The 25,462-nt window shown below is 46.8% G+C and overlaps 1 protein-coding gene across 1 annotated transcript in view; it reads left to right on the top strand.

Moving 5' to 3' along the window:
• The window catches only part of LOC126092746 (kinesin-like protein KIF26A), a 481,728-nt gene that overhangs the window by 397,402 nt on the left and 58,864 nt on the right, over positions 1-25,462 (top strand). The window contains exons 10-13 of the mRNA XM_049908472.1: positions 5,916-6,078; positions 14,946-15,159; positions 17,800-18,320; positions 24,926-25,403. Of these exons, the coding sequence (XP_049764429.1) occupies positions 5,916-6,078; positions 14,946-15,159; positions 17,800-18,320; positions 24,926-25,403 (1,376 nt within the window). The remainder of the gene's footprint in view (positions 1-5,915; positions 6,079-14,945; positions 15,160-17,799; positions 18,321-24,925; positions 25,404-25,462) is intronic.

The raw sequence follows: 25,462 nt of genomic DNA, 5'->3' as shown, positions 1-25,462 counted from the left end.
GTAATTTGTAAATGATGCATATATGTGAAAAAGTGTATGTATTTCAGGCTGATAAACTGAGACGAAATGCGTACGGGAAAACGTAAATTGCGTTTACTCAGTCGCACAATAATATAACCTAGAAACAATGCATGACTTCGTAAGGCAACTGCAAACTATGAATTCACCTACTGACAATTTATCACAAGCCTTTCTCGGCAGCCAAAGATCTATGTACAAATCACGACACACATTCAGATAAAGAGACATTTGTATGTAAATTACAAGATGGCATTGTATGACTAATTCCATAAAAGCTCACTGGTTAACTGATTCCAAAAGCAAAAAAAAAAAAAAAAAAAAAAAAAAAATCTGCTGACGTTTATTTATTAACTTGTTATGGTATTCATTGTTAAACCCCAGTCTCTATTAGTTACTTATTTCTAATGATAAACTTCATAAAGCATACAAGTGCCTCTTAATTGTCAGTTAGTAACCCTCAGGTGTAGGGTTGTTGCAATTTAAACTAACCCAAAAAAAATGTGATTTTAAAAAAAAAATATTTAAATATGGCGAAGAAATCAATAAAACACAACTGCATTTAATTATGAAAATTCAATTAATGTACAAAATGTTACATAGCTATACAAAAATTTAAAAAATCATCATAGTTGGTGAAAGCAACTTTTACTGTCGTAAGAATTTATTTTATTGATACTCAGTTTTAAATTTTCGTGCAAAATAAGAAACAGTAAAACAACATTTACACTACCATAAGGGGAAACTTTAACATTATGTAGTATCGTAATTACTGTAAAATACAATTTGGTTTAGATGCAGAAATTTAAAGATCTTCATGAATTTTTCGGATGTTTTCTATCCTAAACTATTTCTTAATTTGAACCAGACAAGCCCGAAAGTGGAGGAGAATCTCTCACTGGATGCAGTGCTGACAAGGAAGAAAATAGGTACTATTAAAGTAGTTGTAAGAATGGATTAGTGTTTTGAATAAATTATGATAGGAATTTAAATTGAACTGTTTAATCGTCTATACGAAAAAATTCCCGAAAATCCATTACAACCCTTAAAGCCGAATTTTACCCACTGAGTTGATTTTCTTTTTAGTACCTGGGTTTTCTCAACACTAATCATGTTCGAATAGTTATTTCATTTGTTAAAGTAAGGAACTGAACATTTAATTTGTGTTACTGTGACAATGTGTACGACTGATTAGAACAGTTTATAAGTAGCTCTCTCTGAATAAATCAAATAATTCTATATTTTGTAAATGTATTAAGTAATTATGTGGTATATGGGACTAGAAACTGTCTTTGATCACGGTGTTTTTATTTTATTTTATGACTGGTTTGCATCTGTGAGATGATTATCAGATATGGCTGTCTTCCTAAACATGTAAACAGAACGCAAAAGACTTATAGCCAATGTTGGCACCATCAAAAGATGTAAAATCATAATAAAACTAGTGAAATGCAGATAACCCATACTGAGCGACCGGACACTACTGCCACCTCACAATCAGCTGCGCATTTGTTTTATAGTACTGTAAAATAAATTTACAACTGATACAGCAAAATAAACGATAAAAAATTAAGATCAATAAGGAAAAATTATTTACTGCACTCTTTTTACTGTACATAAGCCAGTCAGAAAGTAATGTCTCTCATATTTTTAAGTTTTTATCTTACTAGAAAAGTAAATGCTACATACAGGATAACAGCTATAACGTTCACGATTAATTTTTCACTTTTCAGTGTAATCACCATCATTGCACACAGTACTTTTCCACATGTTGAAACAAGAGCATGTATACCTGTGTGATAAAAATCATGGTCCTGCTCTCTAAGGCACTGCCGCAGAGATTTTTTTCAATATCTCTGCATCTTCAAAGTGAGGCCTCCCCGAATAGCTTCTTTTAGTGGGCTGAACAAATGAAAATCTGCTGGATGCAACTGTTTTCCTTACCCACATTTCCGATACCCAGTGTGCTTGCACTAGTCTTGAAGTAGAGCAGTTTTTCTTCCAGTGATCGCCATCACAACGCTTTTATCGATGGATAACTGGCGACACGATGACACCATGAAGGCATCAGAAATCGTCATAGCGGCGATCAAAAAAATTTCTCGAAGCCATACTATGTCATCAAAAGTATCCGGACACCTGACTGAAAATTACTTAAAAGTTCGTGGCGCCCACCATCGTTAACGCTGGAATTCAGTATGATGTTGACCCACCCTTAGCCTTGATGACAGCTTCCACTCTCGCAGGCATATGTTCAGTCAGGTGCTGGAAGGTTTCTTGGGGAATGGCAGCGCATTCTTCACGGTGCTGCACTGAGGAGAAGTATCGATGTCGGTCGGTGAGGGCTGGTACGAAGTCGGCGTTCCAAAACACTCCAAAGGTGTTTATAGGATTCAGGAAAGGACCCTGTGCAGGCCAGTCCATTACAGGGATGTTATTGTCGTCTAACCACTCCGCCACAGGCCGTGCATTATGAACAGGTCCTCGATCGTGTTGAAAGATGCAATCGTCATCCCCGAATTGCTCTTCAACAGTGGGAAGCAAGAAGGTGCTTAAAACATCATTGTAGGCCTGTGCTGTGAAGTGCCACGCAAAACAGCAAAGGGTGCGAGCCCCCTCCATGAAAAACATGACCACACCATAGCACCAACGCCACCGAATTTTATTAGCACTACACACGTTGGCAGATGACGTTCACCGGGTATTTGTCATATCCACACCCTGCCATCGGATCGCCACATTGTGTACCGTGTTTCGTCACTCCACACATCGTTTTCCCACAGTTCAATCGTCCAATATTTACGCTCCTTACACCAAGCGAGACGTCGTTTGGCATTTACCGGCGTGATGTGCGACTTATGAGCAGCCGTTCGACCATGAAATCCAAATTTTCTCACCTCGCGCCTAACTGTTATAGTACTTGCAGTGGATCCTGAGGCAGTTTGGAATTCCTGTGTGATCGTCTGGAGAGATGTCTGCCTATTACACATTACGACCATCTTCAACTGTCGGCGGTCTCTGTCAGCCAACAGACGAGGTCGGCCTGTACGTTTTTGTGCTGTACGTATCCCTTCACGTTTCCACTTCACTATCACATCGGAAACAGTGGACCTAGGGATGTTTAGGAGTGTGAAAATCTCGCGTACAGACGTATGACACAAGTGACACCCAATCATCTGACCACGTTCGAAGTCCGTGAGTTCCGCGGAGCGCCCCATTCTGTTCTCTCAATATGTCTAATGACTACTGAGGTCGCTGATATGGAGTACCTGGCAGTAGGTGGCAGCACAATGCACCTAATATGAAAAACGCATGTTTTTGGGTGTGTGTGGATACTTTTGATCAAATAGTGTATCTGACAGGAAAAGCGTGGTCGCCACGGAGCAAGGATTGTCCCAGTTTGTTAAAAGAGTCCGGATTGAAAAAAACACAGCACCAAATTCAGAACCAGAGAGGAAGAGGAAGGATGGTGTCTATAGTCCTGCGCTCACAGTTTAACCGTAAGCCTTGAAACGTTGTTTTTACTCCAAAACTTTGCTTCTCTCGAAATAGAAAGCGCTTTAGAGCCTAGACAGATTATCCGATTCATTTAATTATTTTAATGATAGACAATAAAATTTGAAATCTAATTTAAAATATTTTTCCTAACCTTTAAATACAGAAAACTTGCCAAGAAATTTGGATGTTTTTCGAATAGGCGCCATTTTTTCCGAGGTATTTTTTAGAGCCCCATCATGACAGCCACCCGGATGCAATCTAATTTAAAAATTCGCTGTTTCTATGGACTTCAGAAGTAACGACGAGTCAGTACAAGACTTTACGCAAACCAAGACACGCTGTGAGGTGCATACTTTGACAAGGGATGCAGCCGCCATTTTTAATTGTTTGTGAGATTAAAAAATTTCCTCATACACGAATATATGTTTAATAAATTGGTAAAACCCCCATTTTAATAAAAAAAATCCTTGCATGAAACCATTTATAACTTTACCCATTTTTCATGTCCCTCGACCAGAACCTCCTCTTAATGTAGGACAAAAAAATAGGAAAAAATTTTCCAGTGACCATGGAATTAGTGTTTTGTGAGCAGGTAGTGGTGGCCGCTGTGAGCTGACCCCTGTGTGTGGCGTGCTGCAGGGAGCACCGGCTGACGCAGCTGCTGCGCGAGTGCCTGGGGTCGCTGACGTGCCACGCGGCCATGCTGGTGCACGTGTCTGCGCGTGCACACCACTACAGTGTTTTGTGAGCAGGTAGTGGTGGTCGCTGTGAGCTGACCCCTGTGTGTGGCGTGCTGCAGGGAGCACCGGCTGACGCAGCTGCTGCGCGAGTGCCTGGGGTCGCTGACGTGCCACGCGGCCATGCTGGTGCACGTGTCTGCGCGTGCACACTACTACAGTGTTATGTGAGCAGGTAGTGGTGGCCGCTGTGAGCTGACCCCTGTGTGTGGCGTGCTGCAGGGAGCACCGGCTGACGCAGCTGCTGCGCGAGTGCCTGGGGTCGCTGACGTGCCACGCGGCCATGCTGGTGCACGTGTCTGCGCGTGCACACCACTACAGTGTTATGTGAGCAGGTAGTGGTGGCCGCTGTAAGCTGACCCCTGTGTGTGGCGTGCTGCAGGGAGCACCGGCTGACGCAACTGCTGCGCGAGTGCCTGGGGTCGCTGACGTGCCACGCGGCTATGCTGGTGCACGTGTCTGCGCGTGCACACCACTACAGTGTTTTGTGAGCAGGTAGTGATGGCCGCTGTGAGCTGACCCCTGTGTGTGGCGTGCTGCAGGGAGCACCGGCTGACGCAACTGCTGCGCGAGTGCCTGGGGTCGCTGACGTGCCACGCGGCCATGCTGGTGCACGTGTCTGCGCGTGCACACCACTACAGTGTTTTGTGAGCAGGTAGTGGTGGTCGCTGTGAGCTGACCCCTGTGTGTGGCGTGCTGCAGGGAGCACCGGCTGACGCAGCTGCTGCGCGAGTGCCTGGGGTCGCTGACGTGCCACGCGGCCATGCTGGTGCACGTGTCTGCGCGTGCACACCACTACAGTGTTATGTGAGCAGGTAGTGGTGGCCGCTGTGAGCTGACCCCTGTGTGTGGCGTGCTGCAGGGAGCACCGGCTGACGCAGCTGCTGCGCGAGTGCCTGGGGTCGCTGACGTGCCACGCGGCCATGCTGGTGCACGTGTCTGCGCGTGCACACCACTACAGTGTTATGTGAGCAGGTAGTGGTGGCTGCTGTGAGCTGACCCCTGTGTGTGGCGTGCTGCAGGGAGCACCGGCTGACGCAACTGCTGCGCGAGTGCCTGGGGTCGCTGACGTGCCACGCGGCCATGCTGGTGCACGTGTCTGCGCGTGCACACCACTACAGTGTTTTGTGAGCAGGTAGTGGTGGTCGCTGTGAGCTGACCCCTGTGTGTGGCGTGCTGCAGGGAGCACCGGCTGACGCAGCTGCTGCGCGAGTGCCTGGGGTCGCTGACGTGCCACGCGGCCATGCTGGTGCACGTGTCTGCGCGTGCACACTACTACAGTGTTATGTGAGCAGGTAGTGGTGGCCGCTGTGAGCTGACCCCTGTGTGTGGCGTGCTGCAGGGAGCACCGGCTGACGCAGCTGCTGCGCGAGTGCCTGGGGTCGCTGACGTGCCACGCGGCCATGCTGGTGCACGTGTCTGCGCGTGCACACCACTACAGTGTTATGTGAGCAGGTAGTGGTGGCCGCTGTAAGCTGACCCCTGTGTGTGGCGTGCTGCAGGGAGCACCGGCTGACGCAACTGCTGCGCGAGTGCCTGGGGTCGCTGACGTGCCACGCGGCTATGCTGGTGCACGTGTCTGCGCGTGCACACCACTACAGTGTTTTGTGAGCAGGTAGTGATGGCCGCTGTGAGCTGACCCCTGTGTGTGGCGTGCTGCAGGGAGCACCGGCTGACGCAACTGCTGCGCGAGTGCCTGGGGTCGCTGACGTGCCACGCGGCCATGCTGGTGCACGTGTCTGCACGCGCACACCACTACAGCGACACGCTGGCCACGCTGCAGCTGGCGGCGCGCATTCACCGGCTGCGCCACCGCGCCAACAAGGTGACCTAGCAATCACACCACTAGCGACGTTCTAGTACCACGTTCGCTACGATGTTTCGTATCGATGCTAATATTTTGAAATACTGAAATAAAAATTTGTCAGAGATATAGATATCGACAGGACCTGAGGGTGTCGGTTGATTTTTAATATCTTTTTCGTTAACACAAAATGAATTATTTACAGGGTGAAAAGTTTTTAAACCGACAAACTCTGGGAGGTTGTAGGGGACATCAAAACAAATATTTTTCCCTAATGTCATTTTTTCCTATGTGGAGTATTTAAACCGGTAGAGGAAGATTTCTCTAGCGGGAAATTAATTAAACCAACAAATACTTTTCCATTTTTGTATGACCAGGAGACAACACATTAACACAACCCAATTTCAGTTAGAGGAGGTTTTCAAAAATGGCTCCATTGATACGTAAATAAGGGTGACACCGTCGGATCATGTTCTGCCTGACATGGGCAAAAACGCCAGGAGTATCACGAATTGTTCCTGCTACTGCTACTATCTGGGCAACCAGATGCTCTTCTAATGCAACAGGAGTTGCGTAAACAAGGTTGCGCATCTCTCCCCACACAACAAAGTGCAGAGGGGACATATCTGGGGATCGTGCAGGCCATGGTACAGGACCACCTTTGCCAATCCACGTTTCTGGGAACTGTCTGTCCAGGAATCGACGCACATGACGACTGAAATGTGCTGGCGCCCCGTCATGTTGGAACCACATGCGTTGTCTTGTAGGGAGCGGGACGTCTTCCAGCAATTCCGGCAATGCTCTGGCGAGAAAATTGTAATAGTGCCTGCCATTTAATGGCCTAGGTAGCAGATACGGCCCAATTAAACAGTCCCCAACAACACCGACCCACACAATAAAGAAGAACCGCACTTGATGAGCACTAGTAACAGTGGCATGTGGGTTATCCTCACTCCAAACATGCGAATTGTGCATGTTGACGACTCCATCACGCCCGAATGTTGCTTCATAAGTAAACAACACAGAGGATGGAAATGTAGTTTGCATTCCACACTGTTCCAGGTACTACTGCGAAAACTGTGCTCTGGGTGGATAATCAACTGGTTCCAGGTTGTGGACACGCTGTATGTGAAATGGACGTAGCAACTTCTCTCGAAGGACTCTTCTTACATTCATCTGATTCGTCCCCACGTTACGCGCAATTGCACGAATGCTGATTGAAAGATCCCGCTCCACATGCTGCAAGACAGCTTCCTTCAAATTGCAGCGTTCTTACCGTGCGACGGCGTCCCTGTCCAGGTAATCTGCTAAATGGCCCGGTCTCAGGCAGACGTTGGTACACAGCAGCAGTGGTCGTGTGATGCGGGATACGGCGATTAGGATATTTTTATTGATAAACCCGATGTGCAGCTCGTCCGTTGTGGTGTGCTACGTAGTACGCACCAACCATATCAGTGTACTCACTCCAGGTGTACCGCTCCATTAGTAAACAGAGACAATGGATTACCACACTGGTGGACAGCAGTTGCCTACAACTGAAGAGCGTAATACGCTCTCTAACAACTGAAGATAGTAATGCGGCCTCTAACAACTGAAGAGCGTAATACGGCCTCCACCGGTTTAAATAATCCTCATAGGATAAAATGACATTAGGAAAAAATATTTGTTTTGATGTCACCTACAACCTCCCAGAGTTTGTCGGTTTAAATACTTTTCACCCTGTATAACTAGCTGCAGTCGAATGTCAGTAGCTTTGTTATGATAACTGATTGTGAGTAAGTAAACTACTGTACGTGCGATAGTATCAGCTACCGACACGTGTCTGCCTGTTTGGATAAGTATAGCTCCTGATGCGTGCGCCTCTCTATCTCTCGCAAGCTGTCGCAACAGGTGATACGTCGATATGTGCAGCGTCGCTGCCGAGCACTGCGTACAGAGGGGCGTGGGCGGAAGCACGCATCTATGCATCGTGCTCTTCAGTAGCTATACATTATACGGCGTGTACATTATGCAACAAATGGTGTGCAAGTATAGGTAAAACATATTGAACATTCCATAAGCATTTCACCCATTACTTTGAATCATATCACGCAGCACATATCAAACAATAAAAGCATTTTCACAAATATGATAAAGATCAAAAGTCAAAGAGTAAACAGCTTGAAACTTCCTGGCAGATTAAATCTGTGTGCCGGACCGAGACTCAAACTCGGGATCTTTGCATTTCGCGGGCAAGTGCTCTACCAACTGAGCTACCCAAGCACGACTCACGGCCCGTCCTCACAGCTTTACTTCTGCCAATACCACGTCTCCTACCTACCAAACTTTACAGAAGCTCTCCTGCGAACCATGCAGAACTAGCACTCCTGAAAGAAAGGATATTCAGAAAACAGCTTTTTCGAAAACTAAGTATTTTCCTTTAGTCGCGTAATACTCCTCAAATCAGTGAGTATCTTGTACCACACACTTTCTAAAGTAACCTATATTCTTCCTCAGGGTTCAAACTATCTCCATATCAAATTTCATTTAAATTCGTCCTGCGGACTATTCGTACAAACGGAACAGAGTTACTTTGCCATTAATAATATTAGTATGGATAAAACTTTTAATTACGATATCTTTTTTTCGTGATCCGATATTGATGGAATAAAGCCTATATGGTGCCACAAACTGTGCTAAATTTACCTGTTAAAACCCCACGAAAATTCGTCAACTAATTTTGGAGACTCGTGTTCAAACAGACAACGAGACAGATAAGACATTTTTACAGATTTATTATTAGTATACAAGATAAAATGCGAAATGGGGAATGTACGTTTCGTTTGCATTAACCTCCTTGAATATAAAATCAAATACCAATGTAAGCAATAAATGACAGATAAGCCAACCAGAAACAAAATTGAGGACATGACAAAAATTTGTACTACACATACTTGGCATTATTCGAACCTTTTTTCCAGAATAAAAGCACTCAACTTCTCTTTTTTACGTCAGAGCACTTATTTAGTCTACCTGTCAAAATATGGAATTATAGTGCTTCTTAGTTGGCGTGCTTCTAAAGCTTACAGATACCCATTAGCACCTGCTGGCTGCTTAACGGCTTCCAGGAACAACATAACTTGATTTTCAGTATTTTTCGTATGATCGTTGACCGAAATTAAAAATTTAAAATAGTGTTATAATCTACTAACAAGCGGTCCTCACCTACTCGTCATCAACGATTTCGTTCAAATTTGTGGGCTATGCAGGGCTTGGTCAGAAATAAAAAGTGACAGAATTGGTAACTCCAGATGGTGAAACGTTTAGAAAAAATAGCATTTGTGACGCGTGTTAAGCGAAACATGGGCTATTTATGTTAGCATAGTTCCCATATAGTGGTTGGCGCAGGGGAAACTAAGACGTACACGGTGGTCTAAAAAGTTCGGTGAATCGTGTCATATCCGAACGGCAACTTGGCGCACAAGTGTGTGCAAGCGTATTGATCTTCATAGACTTGAGGAGAATCGATACACAGCATGCACTGCACGTGACTGGCTGTGTAAACAGACTGCGACCAGTTGAACGTAATCAGTGTGAGAGGAAGTGTCACAGCGCAATGGAGCAACGTGTAAACATCAAGTTCTGCTACAAACTGGGGAAGACTGCAACGCAGACACATGGAATGTTGGTGCAGGTGTACGGGACGGAAGCCGTGAGCAGAAAATGTGTTTACGAATGGTTTAAACGGTTCCGTGAAGTGAAGGAAACAACTGAGAATGAGCCACGTGCAGGTCGGCAATCGACGAGCAGAACCCCAGAAAAGATTGAGAAAGTGCGACAAATGCTGGCACAAGATCGGCGACGATCTCTCACATTGATAGCGGAGGAATTGTGAATTATCAAGGACACGGTGCACACAATCGTTCGCGATGATTGGGTAAGCGGAAGATCTGCTCCCGATTTGTGCCGCACAAGCTCGCAGATGAGCAGAAAGCAAAACGGATGGAAACTTCTGGTGATTTCATTTCCATGTGTGACCAGGATCCATTGCTTCCGAACACTATCAACACAGGAGATGAGACCTGGTGCTACCAGTTTGATACGGACTCAAAACGAGAATCGATGTCGTGGTGTTCACCCTCTTTCCCACGACTAAAGAAAAAAGCCGTCTCCAATAATCCAAGGCGAAAACTCTGTTGATCGCCTTCTTCGACAACAGTGGCATCATCCGCAAGGAATTGGTTTCTGTAGTTCAAACCATTAATGTTGCATTTTACCAGTCCGTTTTGAACTGATTGCTAGAAAGTATCCGGTGGGTTCGTCCAGGTTGCACAGAACTGGAAAATGGATGCTGCCCCATGACAATGCCCCTGCATACTGCGCGATCCTTGTGCGCCAATTGCTGGCGGAGAAGATGGTAACTGTCCTCGCTCACGCTCCGTACTCCCCTGATCTGGCTCCTACGGACTTCTTCCAGTTTCCTCGCTTGAAGACGGCCATGAAAGGTGAACGCTGTACATGTCTTGGGGCAGCATAACTCAAGGCGCAGGAATTACCTGGCCCATAGTCATCCAGTATTTGAGAATGAGAGCGTTTGGCAAAACAAACTTTACACATAATTTGCAGCTTTTTCATGCAGAAACGAAAAAAATGTATGGTTTACTACATTTTCGCTGTTCGTGAAGTAAAATTTCAGCATGAGATATGCGGTTTTAATTTATTTCTTCTTTGTCACTAACTCTATCCACAACACATTTTGGAGACATACGAGTATACCATTAGATGTACCTGCAAAATAAAAATTTTATACTGTACATAGTTCAGGATGTATGAGGTCATAGACATCGAGGTACTTGAAATACTAGCTTTTCTCAAGACGGGGTTCGATGCTTTAAATATCGGGTATTGAGTGGGAGGGAGAAGGTGAAGATGGAATTAATAGAGGTTAAGTAACGTAATTAAACCACTTGCACATTTCAGTGTCAATGTAAATTATTCTTACAGTAAAGATAGCAGCTCGTAGTTTCTGCACAGAATCTAGTTTTTATATTAAGAATTTAAAAAGTTCAGCTTAAGTAATTATTTGCTCACTCTGTGATAGTAAAATTACGCACTTACGTGTTGTGTCGTTGACAGACCAATCACCATCTGGAAACAACTTATGCTAAAGCTGTCAAGTAAATGTCTGCCAGACAGCATTCCTTTTGTTTCAAAGTAATAACTAATACCTAAGAAAAGTGACCAGGAGATAGTTATTGACTAAATGTATTACAATTGTTTTCTTTTTTTAAATTGTGGTGCAAATTAGAAAGATATTAATTGTCTGGATTCGAGTCTCTCTCTGGAAAAAAGGTCCAGTTATCAGATTATTCATGATACTAATTGGGTAGGAATATGTTTTGTAAAGGGTAACTGCGGTCATTCCAACTGCCGGCCGAAGTGGTCGTGCGGTTCTAGGCGCTGCAGTCTGGAACCGCGAGACCGCTACGGTCGCAGGTTCGAATCCTGCCTCGGGCATGGATGTGTGTGATGTCCTTAGGTTAGTTAGGTTTAAGTAGTTCTAAGTTCTAGGGGACCCATAGTGCTCAGAGCCATTTGAACATTTCATTCCAGCTGTGCGCTAAAAGAGATTCATTTTGTGGAAATAGAAAGGTTTATTGTAGGGTAGTTAGCCTTCTACAACTCATGAAACTGTTTTATTTTATATCAACGAAAACACCTCAATTCAGTTCAAATTCCAATATTTAATAATTGCAATTAACGTATATTCACAGTGAGGGGCTCAGCGAAAGCGTGATAATAGTTTGTACAAACACCAGTATTGCCCCGATTTAAAGAATCGAACTCCCACGAAAAAAAGAGATTCAGGCATCTGATTGCATTACAAATAAGTTAATGTGCTACATATTTCATGTTAGCCATATAAAATCTTAGTGGGTGGAAACATAAACCCTAATTTTGTAGGTTTCATTATTTTGTGGGGACATAAGAGATTTAAAGCTTAGAAAAAATTGAAATTACATTTAATTTTTTGGTAGTGTGACTGCTCTCGTTATCAAACACTGGATGAATATTGTCTGAGTAATTTGGGGCTCTGTTTTAAGAAAGGGTATTTCCTCGCACATCTCAATGTTTATGAGATCGTATCTCTTGAATTATGTGTCACACAGTGGCAGAATTTTGCAAGTAGATTCAGTGGCATATATGGATACTGTCTGCTAAATACTTTGTGAATAGAAGTAGAAGTAAACAAATAATAAAAATGAAACGATGTGATGCTGAAGCTCAACTGCATGAAGAGCGAAGATGTAGGGACCGACATTATTTCGTTTCAGTATATTCTAGGGATGCCAGTGAGAAATGTTTCGAAAAGATTTGAAAATATGTGTGAATTTTGTTCGAAATGGCTAAGTGGTCCCATTGTCAAACACTCGATAAATATAGTATAGGTAATTTGCGCACTGTGAGTTATGCTGCCTCAAAATATATACACAGTTCCTAAATTTAATACTTCACTTGTTCTAATCAAATATTAAATTATAAACATTTTAAAAACTTTCTACAAAGACTTACTGCAAAAATTTTTTAAAAAAATTTCTGTATATTGTCTCAGCCACGTATAACACTAATTTTGCTAATTGATAACTAGTCTCGCCAGCTCAACTACCATCTTCAGATAACGTGTAGTATTATAAGTGTAGCTAGCAATTTACATAACGCTCTTATTTCAAATCTTCACGTAAACGTTCACGTAAATGTTCTCTACATATTTAAGGTAAAATCTGTTATATTCAGTCACGCTATTTGCGACAGCAAAGCGTTGTATTTCTATATACACCGCTGTTTAGGCTCTATGATTCAATTGCTGTCACAGATAGCATGGCTGAACGTAACAGATTTTACCGGAAGATCTGAAATAAGAGAGATATGGACGATGCAGCGGCGATGTACACTACTAGCTGCATTTAAAATATTACATGTGATACGAAGACGGTAGTTAAGCTACCTAAACTGGTCGTCACTTTGTAAAAATTGTTGGTGTTAAATGCGAGTGAGACAAAATATAGAAAATGTTTGAAACTTTTAAAAACTCTTATAGAATGTTTTTAAAATCTTTATGATCGTACATTAGTGTATCTACTTACGATTGCTCTCTCCTATTCTGACAGTGTCGTATATATTCATTGACATATTGTGCTAAATATTTAACGTAAAAGATACCTTTTAATGATTATATTGTGACAAACTTTAAATTTTTAAATTCAGTCAGTAATTATATAAAACCAGCAACTTGTTCCTGCTTTGCACAGGTAGCTCTAAATGTCTATAGCCAGACAACTAGTACGTAAATAAAATACTTGAATCTGCCTCCCAAATCAGTTTATCTACTGTTGAAAACCGTACCCAAAATCCTTACGTTCGTTCCTGAGATTAGCCATAACACTAGAGGTGTTCAATAAGTAATGCAACACATTTTTTCTAAGTCAATTTCGTTTTAGAAAATGTCGCGTTTGTTGTATAACATCGCGGAATATTCTCGCTTCAGGTCCTACTGTTTCATGTAGTTCAGATAAGTGGCGGCGCTGTACATAGCCTTCTAAATTGAATCTGTAACGTAGCGGAGGTTCGTTCCAAGCAGAGATCTGTCACTGAGTTCCTTTTGACGAGAAACCAGGGCATCACAGATATTCATAGGCGCTTGCAGAATACTTATGGAGTTCTGGTAGTGAACAAAAGCACAGTGAGTCGTTGGGCGCGGCGTCTGCTAACATTGAAACAAGGTCGCACAAACCTATCCAATCCCGTGCATGCCAGCCAGCTCCACACAGTTGTGACTCCTACAACATTGAAACGTGCGGACATTCTCATTCAAGGTGTTCGACGGATCACAATCAAACACCTAGATACTCAACACGACGTGTCTATTAGTAGTGCCGACGCGCTCGTCCTCTAGTTGGGGTACTCGAAGGTGTATGCCTGCTGGATTCCTCGCCACCTACCAAGCTACCATCAGGAGCAAGGAAGGACCATCTGTGCGGAATTGCTTGCTTGTGATGGGGCTGATCGTGGCAATTTTTGGTCGAACATTGTCACAGGCGATGAAGCAAGGTTTCACCACTTCGAACCGGAAACAAAACGGCAATCCATGGATTGGCGCTTCAGTACTTCTCCTCTGAAGAAAAGTTCTCAGACGGCAAAGTCATGGCGACGGTGTTCTGAGACTCAGAAGGTGTTATTCTGTTTGATGTCGTCTGTCATGGTGCCGCCGGGGGGGGGGGGGGGAGGAGCACAGAGAAATTCGTTGGACTTTTACTTCTCATCCACACTATAGCCCGGATCTCGCGCCTTCCGACTTCCATCTGTTTGGCCCATGGAGGATGCACTTTGCGGGAAGCGGTATATGGATGATGGGGAGGTTGTTATTGGTGCAGCAAGACGTTGGCTCTGACGTCGAGCAGTAGAGATATGCCATGCGGGCAACCAGGCCCTCGCAGTAAGGCGGCGTAAGGCCGTAGCACTGAACGGAGATTATGTTGAAAAAAATAGGCTTTTCTAGCCAAAAATTTGGGGAACAATATGGTGTATTGGAATCCTGACTAAAACCAAGCTGCTTTCAGAAACAAATGTATAGCATTACTTCTTGAATCCCCTTGTATACAGATATAAAAACGCGGCTGATGACTTTAATTTTGTAATCAAATTTTTGTTGTTCCCGGAAGCCTTTAGACAGTCTGCAACAACGATCCCTTTAGTAATATAGACTGAACGAGAAAAAGTCTTACCTGCCGAATGTTAACCATCAGGTTTGAATGGTGTGCAGAGGACTGACAGTTTCACGAAGTACACCGACGCGTTTAGTGGTGCAGTGAGCGGAAAGAAGTGACTTGACGTGTATGCTGTGCTTGCAGTACGGCGGCCCGCGGTCCGGCATCTCGTGGGAGGTGTCGGCGCGCCTGCAGGAGCGAGTGGCGGGCCACTCGACGGGCAGCAGCGAGCTGGAGCCCTCGAGCAGCGAGCAGTCGGCCGACACCGTCATCTACCTGGGCAGCAGCAGCGGCTGCGCGGCCGACGACAGCGCCACCGACGGCGAGCACCCGCCGCTCTACCGCACCGCAGCTGCAGGTACGGTACCGCTCACCACGTCTAGGCACGGTCACTAGAACACACAGTAGGTACAGGGTGTTTCAAAAATGACCGGTATATTTGAAACGGCAATAAAAACTAAACGAGCAGCGATAGAAATACACCGTTTGTTGCAATATGCTTGGGACAACAGTACATTTTCAGGCAGACAAACTTTCGAAATTACAGTAGTTACAATTTCCAACAACAGATGGCGCTGCGGTCTGGGAAACTCTATAGTACGATATTTTCCACATATCCACCATGCGTAGCAATAATATGGCGTAGTCTCTGAATGAAATTACCCGAAACCTTTGACAACGTGTCTGGCGGAATGGCTTCACATGCAGATGAGATGTACGGCTTCAGCTGTTCAATTGTTTCTGGATTCTGGCGGTACACCTGGTCTTTCAAGTGTCCCCACAGAAAGAAGTCACAGGGGTTCATGTCTGGCGAATAGGGAGGCCAATCCACGCCGCCTCCTGTATGTTTCGGATAGCCCAAAGCAATCACACGATCATCGAAATATTCATTCAGGAAATTAAAGACGTCGGCCGTGCGATGTGGCCGGACACCATCTTGCATAAACCACGAGGTGTTCGCAGTGTCGTCTAAGGCAGTTTGTACCGCCACAAATTCACGAAGAATGTCCAGATAGCGTGATGCAGTAATCGTTTAGGATCTGAAAAATGGGCCAATGATTCCTTTGGAAGAAATGGCGGCCCAGACCAGTACTTTTTGAGGATGCAGGGACGATGGGACTGCAACATGGGGCTTTTCGGTTCCCCATATGCGCCAGTTCTGTTTATTGACGAAGCCGTCCAGGTACAAAATAAGCTTCGTCAGTAAACCAAATGCTGCCCACATGCATATCGCCGTCATCAATCCTGTGCACTATATCGTTAGCGAATGTCTCTCGTGCAGCAATGGTAGCGGCGCTGAGGGGTTGCCGCGTTTGAATTTTGTATGGATAGAGGTGTAAACTCTGGCGCATGAGACGATACGTGGACGTTGGCGTCATTTGGACCGCAGCTGCAACACGGCGAACGGAAACCCGAGGCCGCTGTTGGATCACCTGCTGCACTAGCTGCGCGTTGCCCTCTGTGGTTGCCGTACGCGGTCGCCCTACCTTTCCAACACGTTCATCCGTCACGTTCCCAGTCCGTTGAAATTTTTCAAACAGATCCTTTATTGTATCGCTTTTCGGTCCTTAGGTTACATTAAACCTCCGTTGAAAACTTCGTCTTGTTGCAACAACACTGTGTTCTAGGCAGTGGAATTCCAACACCAGAAAAATCCTCTGTTCTAAGGAATAAACCATGTTGTCTACAGCACACTTGCACGTTGTGAACAGCACACGCTTACAGCAGAAAGACGACGTACAGAATGGCGCACCCACAGACTGCGTTGTCTTCTATATCTTTCACATCACTTGCAGCGCCATCTTTTGTTGAAAATTGTAACTACTGTAATTTCGTAAGTTTGTCCGCCTGAAAATGTACTGTTGTCCCAAGCATATTGCAACAAACGGTGTATTTCTATCGCTGCTCGTTTAGTTTTTATTGCCGTTTCAAATATACCGGTCATTTTTGAAACACCCTGTATCACGCGCAGATAATCTATGAGTGGTGGCGTGAGGCCAAGGTAGGTGAGGATGGGGGAGAGGCGGACAGGATGGGTGCAGGTGGTAAGGGAAAAATCGAGGAGCTGGAAGGAGCGAGCGGTACGACCTACCATGATTGCCTGGGTGTTTAAGGATTGATTTTCAGGAGCCACTGATTACACCATGCAGCAAAAAGATCAAGGTGATTCTGGAGAAGGCATTGGGACTGTTGAAGGGTAGGAGCGAGGGCAAGGAAGGCGGTGTCATCGGCATATTGCAGGAGGTGTACTGGAGGGGGTGGGGGGGGGCGGGTTGGGACATATCTGCCGTGTTCAGGAGGTACAGGAGAGGAGAGAGGACAGAGCCCTGGTTCACGCCCACGGAGGGGTAGAAGTTGCGGGAATCGGCGTTATGGATGGTAACATAGGAGGGGCCGTGGGAGAGGAAGGAGGCAATCAGACGGACATAGTTGATAGGAAGGGCGTAGGTCTGGAGTTCAAACAGATCGGTATGCCATACACGGTCGTTGGCCTTTTCGAGGTCGAGGGAGACATAAATGGCGGAGCGACCGGAGTTAAGCTGGACAGAGAGGAGATGAGTGAGGCATAGGAGTTGGTCACCGGCATAGAAGGAAGGTCGAAAGCCACATTGGGTGTTGGGGAGGAGGTGGTACCGGTGGAGGTGCTGATGGATGCGCTGGGTAAGGATGGATTCCAAGAGCTTGCTGAACACTGAGGGCGATAGGAAGAGGCATCAGATGGTGGTTGTTGGGTTTTGAGAACAGCAGGATACGGGAGGTTTTCCACTGCCACCTACCATCTGTGAGTGGTTATTGTACGTTAGCACGAACATAGGCGGTGGTCACATAAATGTGACTGGAGGGTGTTAACTTTACATCTGGAACATTTTTTTGCGTAATTGGTATTTGGTTGTTCCAACGTAAAAAAAAATAAATAAAATGTAGATGTTTTTCTGTGGTGAAAAAGGCGTTTGTGTGATTGCTGTTTGTTCTCACTAAGCGAATATGTTTCTGAAAGGCGCGAGGTCTTCCCCGACGAGAACTGCAAAGGCGACGGTGAACGGGCAGGGCAGCTTGTCGCCGCCGCCAGCAGATGTCTCTGCCGCCAAGGGCAGTCCTCAGCACCAGGCCAAAGGGTCGCCTACCCGCGCCGTACACCACCAGCGGCCGGCCAGGGGCGCCGCCGAGGACTCTATCAACGAGGGCGCGACCCTCCACAACGGCCACAACCACAACCACGCCTACAACAACCACAACCACACGACGACGCTGCCGCGCCGGCACCAGCGCAGCCCGCCGCAGGCGCCAGACGCGAGCCCGCAGCACAGAGCGCCGCCGCTGCAGCAGCAGCTGCGCGCGCAGCGCCTCGCCGGCGCCTTCCCCGCGGGCTTCCTGAAGGCGGCCGCGGCGGCCGCCGCTGCGGCAGCGGCGCACGACGAGCGCTGGATCGACGGCCCGCGCGTCTCCAGGAGCAGGGTCGCCAGCGACGCCAAGTTCATCGCCGGCAAGAGGGAGACCTGGATCGACGGGCCGCTCAAGGTAACGCACCCTTCCGTCTGCTTCTACAAGGCAACGTCAGATAGTAAGCGTTTTTGAAATTATAATGTTTTTTTGACATTGTATTGGAACATTCTTCACACTAAACAATACTAAGTAAACTCACGGGACTAAGTAAGCTGTCAGGACTGTGCATGCGCCCCAGTGTGCACACAAAGACGAATCGTTAAGCCGTTACTGGTAGCGTAGCAATCGAGCCGCGTGCTCAACTGTGAGTGCAATGTCTCTACATGAGCATAAAGCGGTAGGGATCAGACATTTATGTTTCAAGCGCACATTCTACTTAAATATGGGTAAATGTAAGGACGTGACAGAGAGGCAAAAACGCACAATCGTGTTTGACGCTGCCCGTGGCCATACGGTGTGTAATGTCGCTGGATTTGTTGGTGTTTCGCGGTAGATTGGTCCACATGTCTACAAGCAGTGGTGAAGCACACGTGGCCACGAAACATGACGTCAGAACTGTAGTCGGGGAAAAAATCCTGGCTGAGGTGCCCAGAGGTGCGTTTCATGGCTTGTGAATCAAAATCACTTCCAAATCCGACAGGAATTGCTGCAGGCGGTGAATAAAGGACCATTCCAACCTGTTAGTGAGAGAACATTGCGACTGGAATTGCATGCATTGAACATTTGGAGTCGGTCACCTCACAAGAGGCCCTTGCTCACATGGGCACGTAAAGACGACAGCGAAGATCGTTGGGCTGGAAGAATAAATGATTGGTTTTCTGAACAGTTCACTACCTTCTTACATCTCGATTGACCTGCAAAATCAGCTGACTATAACGCCACAGCAAATCTGCGGGACATGCTAGAACAGTGGGTAAAACACAGACATCAGCATCCCCGCAATTTGGTACAACTGTGCAATCAGGTCCTCAGCGAGTGGCTTAGCCTAAATGAGACGTACTCGCACCATCTTGTGGACTCACTTCCAGTTGAATCCAGGCACTTGTCAAGTACAAGGCGGAGTTACGCCATGTTAAATTGTGGTTGCAATTATTTCTCTAGGGGTGATTAATTTGCTGTCTGATGAGCTCATAACACGTTTCTTATTATAAGGAGTGAACAAATATTTTCCGTTCGCGAACGATGCTACAACTTATATGCAACTCAGCGCGATTCCGATGTGGGTGTATAAGCAGCGACGTAGAAAAGGTGATAGTGCTGCCTTCGAAGGGAAACTTTTTGATTGCCCCTTATGTACTTAAATACACTCCTGGAAATTGAAATAAGAACACCGTGAATTCATTGTCCCAGGAAGGGGAAACTTTATTGACACATTCCTGGGGTCAGATACATCACATGATCACACTGACAGAACCACAGGCACATATACACAGGCAACAGAGCATGCACAATGTCGGCACTAGTACAGTGTATATCCACCTTTCGCAGCAAGGCAAGCTGCTATTCTCCCATGGAGACGATCGTAGAGATGCTGGATGTAGTCCTGTGGAACGGCTTGCCATGCCATTTCCACCTGGCGCCTCAGTTGGGCCAGCGTTCGTGCTGGACGTGCAGACCGCGTGAGACGACGCTTCATCCAGTCCCAAACAAGCTCAATGGGGGACAGATCCGGAGATCTTGCTGGCCAGGGTAGTTGACTTACACCTTCTAGAGCACGTTGGCTGGCACGGGATACATGCGGACGTGCATTGTCCTGTTGGAACAGCAAGTTCCCTTGCCGGTCTAGGAATGGTAGAACGATGGGTTCGATGACGGTTTGGATGTACCGTGCACTATTCAGTGTCCCCTCGACGATCACCAGTGGTGTACGGCCAGTGTAGGAGATCGCTCCCCACACCATGATGCCGGGTGTTGGCCCTGTGTGCCTCGGTCGTATGCAGTCCTGATTGTGGCGCTCACCTGCACGGCGCCAGACACGCATACGACCATCATTGGCACCAAGGCAGAAGCGACTCTCATCGCTGAAGACGACACGTCTCCATTCGTCCCTCCATTCACGCCTGTCGCGACACCACTGGAGGCGGGCTGCACGATGTTGGGGCGTAAGCGGAAGACGGCCTAACGGTGTGCGGGACCGTAGCCCAGCTTCATGGAGACGGTTGCGAATGGTCTTCGCCAATACCCCAGGAGCAACAGTGTCCCTAATTTGCTGGGAAGTGGCGGTGCGGTCCCCTACGGCACTGCGTAGGATCCTACGGTCTTGGCGTGCATCCGTGCGTCGCTGCGGTCCGGTCCCAGGTCGACGGGCACGTGCACCTTCCGCCGACCACTGGCGACAACATCGATGTACTGTGGAGACCTCACGCCCCACGTGTTGAGCAATTCGGCGGTACGTCCACCCGGCCTCCCGCATGCCCACTATACGCCCTCGCTCAAAGTCCGTCAACTGCACATACGGTTCACGTCCACGCTGTCGCGGCATGCTACCAGTGTTAAAGACTGCGATGGAGCTCTGTATGCCACGGCAAACTGGCTGACACTGGCATCGGCGGTGCACAAATGCTGCGCAGCTAGCGCCATTCGACGGCCAACACCGCGGTTCCTGGTGTGTCCGCTGTGCCGTGCGTGTGATCATTGCTTGTACAGCCCTCTCGCAGTGTCCGGAGCAAGTATGGTGGGTCTGACACACTGGTGTCAATGTGTTCTTTTTTCCATTTCCAGGTGTGTAATTCGATGTCATAAGAATGTTCAAGGTAAGCGTAAAATCTTTCCCTGATTTCAAAATTGTATTTCTAAGGAACTATGCTAGCTGCGTCTGTGTGCTTTCTTGCGTGGTAGTTTAATTCGTAAAGCTTTCTTTGGATACACTTCAGCTTGTGCTCCATTTATTGTTGTAGACAATACAAAATTTCTCTCGATGTCTCTGCCAACATCTCTTTGTTTTCCACCTCTACAGCATCTCATATTCAGGACGTTAAACTCTGCATATCTGGAAGTGTTAAACAGAACTCTTTATCCTTAATGTAACTGAAGAGGGTTTATATCTGGTGAACATCGGAGCCAGGCCATTGGATCGTCTCCACCAATCTGTTGGTCCAGAAAAGCTTCATCCAACACTGGTGAACAAATAACTCCAATGTGATGGTGCACCATCTTGTTGAATTACTGCCCATAAATGAAATTCCTGCAAGTAAAGAGCAACTTTAAGTTCCATGTTGGCATAATGGTAGGTTCAGTGAAAAAAGAAATTGTCCATGAGTGTGTTGTCCATACAGTTGTGAAATTACCGTAGGTTACCACAGACTATCATGAGTAAGAGTAGATTATGCCAGTTTTCCTAGCAGCCTTCGTCAGTTAAGGTCTTACCCACGTTACCTATATATTAGGTGTGTTGTATACCTATCAGGCATTAACTCATAAGGATCTTGTCGTTTTCATATGCAGTCAGTTTCTTACTACATTCCCCAAGAAACCGGAAGTGATGAACCATCTAGAAGCTGCGGAAGGATATGTAAAGAGCCACATAACCTGTGGAACATTTTTGTTCTCCATAGTTATCGTCCGGTCTGTTACCTAAATGTAGCAAAAGAATAGCAAAATTGAAATTGTCAATATTTGATTTAGGTTGTATTTGAAAATTAATGATTTCTAATGTGAATTAGAGGGATGCTGCAGTAAAACAAGAAAAAATACAGATTTATCATTGACGCATGCATGTGTGAATGAACAGACATTGGTGACGATCTGCAGCTGAAGTAATATTACGAAATTTTCTCGCAATTGCTAATATTTTTGACATCAGCTGCGTTAGGCATGGATATCATACCTAGTGGTGTCACAAGCAAATTTGTGCCGGATCAGACATGACAGACGGCCAAAACGACGACAATACCAACGTTCAACACGTTTGTATCATGAATTCTGTTATGGAAATCCAAGTAAGCTGTGAGCAGGGAAACGGGGGGGGGGGGGGGGGGGACAGACGAGATGGATTAAGACCACTGCTCACAAGCATGAAATCCGGTATCATGACCCCATGACCCGGTCCGATACAAAATTTCATGTGTCACCAAAAGGCTTCACGCAGCTGATAGCAAAAACGTTCGCAATTGCGACAAAATTTCGCGGTTTACATTCTCATTTGTTTACACTCGCGGCCAGCTGCTATGTTACAGGTCCGCACTATACACCCAGGTGACAAAAGTCATGGGATACCTGCTAATACCGTGTCGGAGCTCCATTTGCCAGGTGTAGTGCAGCAACTCAACCTGGCATCTACTCCTGAAGAAATATTGGGCCATGCTGCGTCTATAGCCGTCCATAATTCCGACAGAGTCACTGGTGCAGGGTTTTGTGCACGAACCGACCTCTCGATTACGTCCCATGCCGGGAGCTCTGGATGGCCAAATCACTCGCTCGAATTGACAGAATGTTCTTCAAACCAATCGCGAACAATTGTGATCCGGTTGCCTGGCACATTGTCACCAATAAAACTGAAGTCTATGAATGATTGCAAAAGGTCTCCAAGTAGCCGAAGATAACCATTTCCAGTCAATGACCCACTCTATTTCATGTAAACACGCTTCACACCATTATGGAGCCACCACCAGCTTGGACGGTGCCTTGTTGACAACGTGGATCCATGGTTTCGTGGGGTTTGAGCCATAGTCGATCACTAGCATCATCTCTGATACAACTGGAATCCAGTCGTCTAGCGTCCAACTGATATGGTAACGAGCCTAGGAGAGATGCTGAAGGCAATGTGCTTTTAGCAAAGGCAGTCCCGTCGACCATCTGCTGCCGTAGCTCATTAACGCCACATTTCGCCGCACTGTCCACTACTGGCCATTAAAGTTGCTGCAACACGAACATGACGTGCTACAGATGCGAGATATAACCGACAGGGAGAAGATGCTGTGATATGCAAATGATTAGCTTTTCACAGCATTCACACAAGGCTGGCGCCGGTGGCGACACCTACAACGTGCCGACATGAGGAAAGTTTCCAACCGATTTCTCATACACGAACAGCAGTTCACCGGCGTTGCCTGGTGAAACGTTGTTGTGGTGCCTCGTGTAAGGAGGAGTAATACGTACCATCACGTTTCCGACTTTTTATAAAGGTCGGATTGTAGTCTGTCGCTATTGCGGTTTATCGTATCACGACATTGCTGCTCGCGTTCGTCGAGATCCAATGACTGTTAGCAGAATATGGAATCGGTAGGTTCAGGAGGATAATACGGAACGCCGTGCAGGATCCCAACAGCCTCGTATCACTAGCAGTCTAGATGAGAGGCATCTTATTCGCATGGCTGTAACGGATCGTGCAGCCACGTCTCGATCCCTGAGTCAACAGATGCGGACGTTTGCGAGACAACAATCATCTGCACGAACAGTTCGACGACGTTTGTAGCAGCATGGACTGTCAGCTCGAAGACCGTGGCTGCGGCTACCTTTGACGCTGAATCACAGACAGGAGCGCCTGCGATGGTGTACTCAACGACGAACCTGGGTGCACGAATGGCAAAACGTCATTTTTTCGGATGAATCCAGGTTCTGTTTACAGCATCATGATGGTCGCATCCATTTTTGGAGACATCGCGGTGAATGCACATTGGAAGCGTGTATTCGTCATCGCCATACTGGCGTATCACCCGGCGTGATGGTAGGGGGCGCCATCGGTTACACGTCTCGGTCACCTCTTGTTCGGATTGACGGCACTTTGAACAGTGGACGTTACATTTCAGATGTGTTACGACCCGTGGCTCTACCCTTCATTCCATCCCTGCGAAACCCTACATTTCAGCAGGATAATGCACGACCGCATGTTGCAGGTCCTGTACGGGCCTTTCTGGATACAGAAAATGTTCGACTGCTGCCCTTGCCAGATCTTTCACCAATTGAAAACGTCTGGTCAATGGCGGCCGAGCAACTGGCTCGTCACAATACGCCAGTCACTACTCTTGATGAACTGTGGTATCGTGTTGAAGCTGCATGGGCAGCTGTACCAGTACACGCCATCCAAACTCTGTTTGACTCAATGCTCAGGCGTATCAAGGCCCTTATTACGGCCAGAGGTGGTTTTTCTGGGTACTGATTTCTCAGGATCTGTGCATCGAAGTTGCGTGAAAATGTAATCACATGTCAGTTCTAGTATAATATATTTGTCCAATGAATACCCGTTTATCATCTGCATTTCTTCTTGGTGTAGCAATTTTAATGGCCAGTAGTGTAGATACGTTCGTCGTACGTCTCACATTGATTTCTGCGGTTACTTCAGGCAGTGTTGCTTGTCTGTTAGCACTGATAGCTCTACACAAACGCCGCTGCCCTCCATCGTCAAGTGAAAGCCACTCCCTAACGATTTCCGAAATGGAATTGCCATGCGTCTGCAAAACAGTTTCTCATGATCACCTAAGTACAAATGACAGCTCCGCCAATGAACTGTCCTTTTATACCTTGTGTACGCGATACTACCGCCGTCTGTACCTGTGTATATCGCTATCCCATGATTTCTGTCACCTCAGTGTACTATCCGCACTGTAATATTGGGAACTTGGAGCTTTGGAGTGCTCGAGGGCCAGAATGGGACCATTGCCGGAGGCAAACACTGAATATGCCGGCACTCTGAAGCTGCAGACTCTAAACGCAAAAAGCTTAGAGAGTGTACCGTGGTGTAGGTGGAGGACGTGACGCAGCCGCAGTCGCAGCCGCAGGCGCTGATGAACGGCTACAAGAGCCACGGCGGCGGCGGCCCGGCGACTTACGGCTACATGGACACGCACAAGCAGAGCATGATCAAGCGCTGGGTGGAGAACCAGACGCTGCAGGCGCAGCGGCAGCTGCTGCTGCAGCAGCGGCCTCCGGCCACGGGCGCCGGCGCCGACGAGGACACGGGCGCCGAGGCCGACGACGACGCCGCCACGCTGACGAGCACCAGCTTCGTCAGCGACGAGGGCAGCGAGCCGCCGCCGCCGGCGCCCGCCGCCGAGCACCTGTTCAGCGCGCTCGTCTCCGGCCTCGCCACCGCCGGCGGCAAGGCGGCCGTCCTGCCAGACGAAGAGGAACTCAAGATCGACTCCAGGGAGGTCGAGGGCATGGAGGAGACCAGCACCGAGGACGACTGCCGTAACCTCTACAACGACTCGCTGAACAAAGGTCAGTCTCCAGCCCTTTCTAGCTCGTTTCTTAGATCTGTGCGACTTTCCGTGCGTACT

Source organism: Schistocerca cancellata, chromosome 7, assembly GCF_023864275.1.
Source record: "Schistocerca cancellata isolate TAMUIC-IGC-003103 chromosome 7, iqSchCanc2.1, whole genome shotgun sequence".
Lineage (NCBI taxonomy): Eukaryota > Metazoa > Arthropoda > Insecta > Orthoptera > Acrididae > Schistocerca > Schistocerca cancellata.
The sequence above is the reverse complement of the archived record's forward strand: the minus strand, read 5'-3'. Positions and strand labels throughout refer to the sequence as shown.